Raw genomic sequence first — 5,000 nt, forward strand, 5'->3', positions numbered from 1 at the left:
AGAGAAATTAGCTGAAAAAAAACTAATCGGAAATCTGAGTAACTTAGCAAAAGAAAATTAGAACATTTGGAAACTAATTTGAAAAAAAAGAAGAAAATAACGAATTTTGGCGAATGTAGTTTTAAAATAACTCGAAATTTGGAGATTTCGGCGGAAAATATAGATGAAAAAACATAATTAATAAGAAAGTCAAAACAAAATCATAAAAATCATAGGTCTTCAAGGACAGGTTTCGTGGCGTGTGGTGGTGCAACTCAGGCACTATCAACTATCAGATTGTGCCAGTGAAAACAACAACTTGCAGCATCATTAAGTGATTATCATAGATATTCCAAGTACTTTTATTCCCAAATCAATGGTTACATGAATAGCAATATGAAAATAACTTGGATTATCATTATTGTAATATCTGAAGACGTTGAGTGTAATAATGACATATGTAATGCTTCTTCACGTATATATATTCCTGGATAAGTTTGGATAATTTTAAAATCAATATTAATGGAATATATCGGGATTGAGGGAATACCACATCATGGATTAGATAAGATTATGAAATGTACATAAATGCATTTGTGTCATTTTATGTTTGTAGATGGATAAAAACGTGCACATGCGATATACATACATACAAATATGCACTCCTACATATATATAAACACACACACAATATATATATATATATATATATATATATATATATATATATATATATATATATATATATATATATATATATATATAGAGAGAGAGAGAGAGAGAGAGAGAGAGAGAGAGAGAGAGAGAGAGAGATACGCGCATTTTTTTATCTTTTCATTTTCGTCTGTTCCACTTGATTTCACTTATATTAGAATAGATATAAGTTATTTTAGTTATCTTTTCCTATTGATTCGTTTTCATTAGAAAAAAAATAGCATACAGTATCTTATATACTTTTCCTTGCCCTAACGTACGCACACACACACATACATACATACATGCATACATACATACATACATACATACATACATACATACATACATACATACAGACACACACACATACACACACACACACGTGCAATTATGAGGATAATGATAACGTTGATAATGATAATGACAATGAAGATTATGATAATGATGACAATGAAGATAATGATAATAATGATATCATAATGATGATAATAATAATAAGATTAAGAATAAAAACAATTATGAAAAGAATAATGATGATCATAATCATGGCGATAACAATAATGAGGATGAGGAGAGTAATCATGATAGTAATGGTAATGATGATAATGATAATAATGATAACAATGATAATGATAATAATGATAACAATGATAATCATAATAATAAGGATAACAGTAATGATGAAGCCGTCTGGTAGCTCAGTGGTAGCGAGTCGACTTCACATCCCCGTGGTCGGCAGATCGAGTCCCGTCCAAACTCGTGAGTTTCCACTGTCACCTGGCGGTTATTGACGTAGCTGGGCACTGCGTTGGGTAACGACCAAGCTCAGATCGAGTCAACACTACTTGGCACATTCTCTCACGAGTCAGCACACGCTGGCACAGGCGGGCTCGCGTCACTGCATACAAGTCCGGCGTAGCATCTGCTCCGCAAATCTGGCTTATCCTTATCCTTAGTAATGATGATGCTGGTGATAATAACAAAGATAATGATGATAAGGATGATAATGATATCAATAATGAAGATTCACAAAAACACTATACATACGACACTAACATTTAAATATTTACTGTAACTAATGTGTTATAATACTGACACATAGGCTATAGGCCTACATAACATCATCACCTCGTTTTCTATGTGATGTTTTTTAAGACCTTACCCCTGACTGACCTAATTTGGGTCAAGGTCGTGGGGGTACTTCTGATTTCTAACTCATGTTAGGTCAGGTCAAGTGTCCACCCATGAGGATATGACCTCTCTCATAGCGTGGCTTGGCTAGCGAGCGTGTGGATGTATTTTTTTTTATCTTTTAGTTTTTTGTTAGGATAATGATAATGATGAAAATTGTAATGATAATGATAATAATGATCATTATAATTCCTGATACTGTTGTTATTATAAGCATTGTTAGTATTTTAATTAGTTTTATTATTATTATCATTTATATTATCTTTTATATATATCCTTTAGTTTTTGCCAGGGTAATGATAATAATAAAGATATGATAATATTAATAACAATAATGATCATTATCATTGCTCATACTGTTGTTATTATTAACATTGTTGATATTTTAATAAGTTTTATCATTATTGGTATTAACATTAATATCATTATTATCCTTATCATAATCACTCTTGTTGTCTGCATCCTCACACTCATTCTCATCACCATCATCACCACCATCCTCACAATCTTTTTCATCACCATAATCTTCCTCCCACAGCTATCGGGACGATGGGCGGGAGTCAGAGCAAGAGGAAACTAGTTCCCAACCGACCGCCCTCACGCCCACAGTTCGCCGAGGAAGGGCCACCCATGAGCACCCGCCCCCGCTCCGCCCACCTCGCGCCCAAGGCCTCTGGAAGTGGGCGTGGTAATGGCCCCCCACCCAAGATGGTTCCTCCTGATGGTGGGTGGGGCTGGATGATCGTTTTCGGCACGGCTTTGACTGTGGTAGGTTCTGGCTTTGATTGCTGTTGTTTCCTTTGCATGTATATATATATATATATATATATATATATATATATATATATATATATATATTAATATATATATATATATATATATATATATATATATATATATATATATATATATATATATATATATAGAGAGAGAGAGAGAGAGAGAGAGAGAGAGAGAGCGAGATCTGTGTGTGTTTGTGTGTGTGTGTGTTTTTTCTCCCTCTCTTTTCTTTCTTTCTCTCTCTCCTTTACTCTCTGTCTCTCTCCTTCTTCCTCTCTCTCTCTCTCTCTATTTCTCTGTCTCCCTCTATCTCTCTCCCTCTTCTTTCATACTGTCCTCTTCGCCATGTTGATATTTCTTTCTATATTGTCTTTATTATCACCGTAATCTCCCCACTTTCCTTCCTCTCCATTTTATCATATCTTTACTTCTTCTCCTGTTTCTTCCTCTATGCTTTCTTAACTTTGACCTTCAATCCGCAGTCCTCCTTATTCTTCTTCGTTTTTATTTTCCTTTTTTCGATTACGTTGCACACTATTACCAATTGTTGCAACTGATAAGATAAGTCATGATGTGATACTTTCTATTAATAGATTATTTCCTTTTCATGGTGTCAGTGTGATGTATGATGTGTCTTTTTATCGGAGTGACTGTCGCTGTGTATTTGGTTGAGTATTGTGTATTTAGTCTTTCAGCTATTTATCTTACCTCCTTATATATATATATATATATATATATATATATATATATATATATATATATATATATGTGTGTGTGTGTGTGTGTGTGTGTGTGTGTGTGTGCATATATATATATATATATATATATATATATATATATATATATATATATATATATATATATACATATACATATACATATACATATATCCACAAATATACATACACAAATTTAATAGATAAATAAATAATTAAATAAACACATATATATAAATCTATCTACATGCATATAGGGAAAGCGAGCGAGAGAGAGAGAGAGAGAGAGAGAGAGAGAGAGAGAGAGAGAGAGAGAGAGAGAGAGAGAGAGAGAGAGAGAGAGAGAGAGAGAGAGAGAGAATTAACAACAACAACAACAACCACAAATCCCCCTTCCCCCTCCCCCTTACCCCCATCCAACCCTCCACCCCTTCCCAACCCTCTACCCTCACCCCCACCCAACCCTCCACCCCCCCACTCACCTCAAAAAAAAAAAAAAAAAAAAAAAAAACTCTCCCACCTCCATTTTCTTTCCAGTTTTTCTTCCCCGCCATGACCGTTGCCTTTGGCGTGTTGTTCAGAGACCGTCTGCTTGAGATGGGCGCCAGGGCAACAGAGTTCACTATTATTGCCAATTTACTGAGTACCGTGTGGAGTTTCGTGGGTAAGGATGGTGATGGTTATGGTGATGGTTATGGTGATGGTTATGGTGATGGTTATGGTGATGATTATGGTGAAGGTGATGGTATTGTTTTTTAAATGATAGAATGATAATGGTAACGATGATAGAGATGCTATGGTGTTTATTATATGATACTGATAAATGTGATATAATGATTATTATTTTTTTTTAATGATAGAATGATAATGGTAACGATGATAGAGATGCCGTGATGTTTATTATGTGATAATGATAAATGCGATATAATGATGATGATGTTATTAGTATGGCAATAATGATAATCACAATATTGATGTCAATAACAACAACAGAAACAACACAGTAATAATGATAATAAAATGATGATAATGGTAATGATGATGATAATATCAATGTTGATGATAGTGATGATAGTAATGATAATGATAATGATTTTGACAAAAGCACTGATGATAACAATTATGATAATGATTATAATGATAATGATGATAAAAAAAATTATATTGATAATAATTATAATGATAATAATGATGAAAAATCTATCGATAATAATAATTATGACGAAAATTCTATTGATGATAATAATAATAGTAATAATAATGAAATAACAGTAACAATAACATCAATAACAACAACAATAATATTAATGATATTAATAATAATAAAAAAAAAATCAGAAAAGTCATCATAACAAAAACAATAACAGCATCAGCCCCAAACAACCCCAAGACCACCAAACAAAAATAAACAAAAACAACCAAAACAGAACAACACCAAAACAACAAGAAGAATTAACCCCGCCCCTTTTTTGCTCCTAGCCCTGTTAATCGCACCGCTATCTGAACTCTTCGGATACCGCAAAGTCACTATAGTAGGCGGTCTGCTGTCCTTCCTGACTATGCTCCTGTCAGCCTACAGTACCAGCCTGATATCCTTCTCTATGTCCTATTCTGTTCTTGGTGGTAAGGAAAAAGGGG

The 5,000-nt window shown here is 33.5% G+C and overlaps 1 protein-coding gene across 1 annotated transcript in view; it reads left to right on the forward strand.

Moving 5' to 3' along the window:
- The window catches only part of LOC122253520 (uncharacterized), a 12,278-nt gene that overhangs the window by 675 nt on the left and 6,603 nt on the right, over positions 1–5,000 (forward strand). The window contains exons 2-4 of the mRNA XM_043016690.2: positions 2,405–2,634; positions 3,900–4,026; positions 4,842–4,985. Coding sequence (XP_042872624.2) covers positions 2,416–2,634; positions 3,900–4,026; positions 4,842–4,985 — 490 coding nt within the window. The 5' untranslated portion in view covers positions 2,405–2,415. The remainder of the gene's footprint in view (positions 1–2,404; positions 2,635–3,899; positions 4,027–4,841; positions 4,986–5,000) is intronic.

Source organism: Penaeus japonicus, unplaced genomic scaffold (assembly GCF_977035675.1).
Source record: "Penaeus japonicus unplaced genomic scaffold, GWHDUDI00000001_assembly GWHDUDI00000031, whole genome shotgun sequence".
In the NCBI taxonomy this organism is placed as follows: domain Eukaryota; kingdom Metazoa; phylum Arthropoda; class Malacostraca; order Decapoda; family Penaeidae; genus Penaeus; species Penaeus japonicus.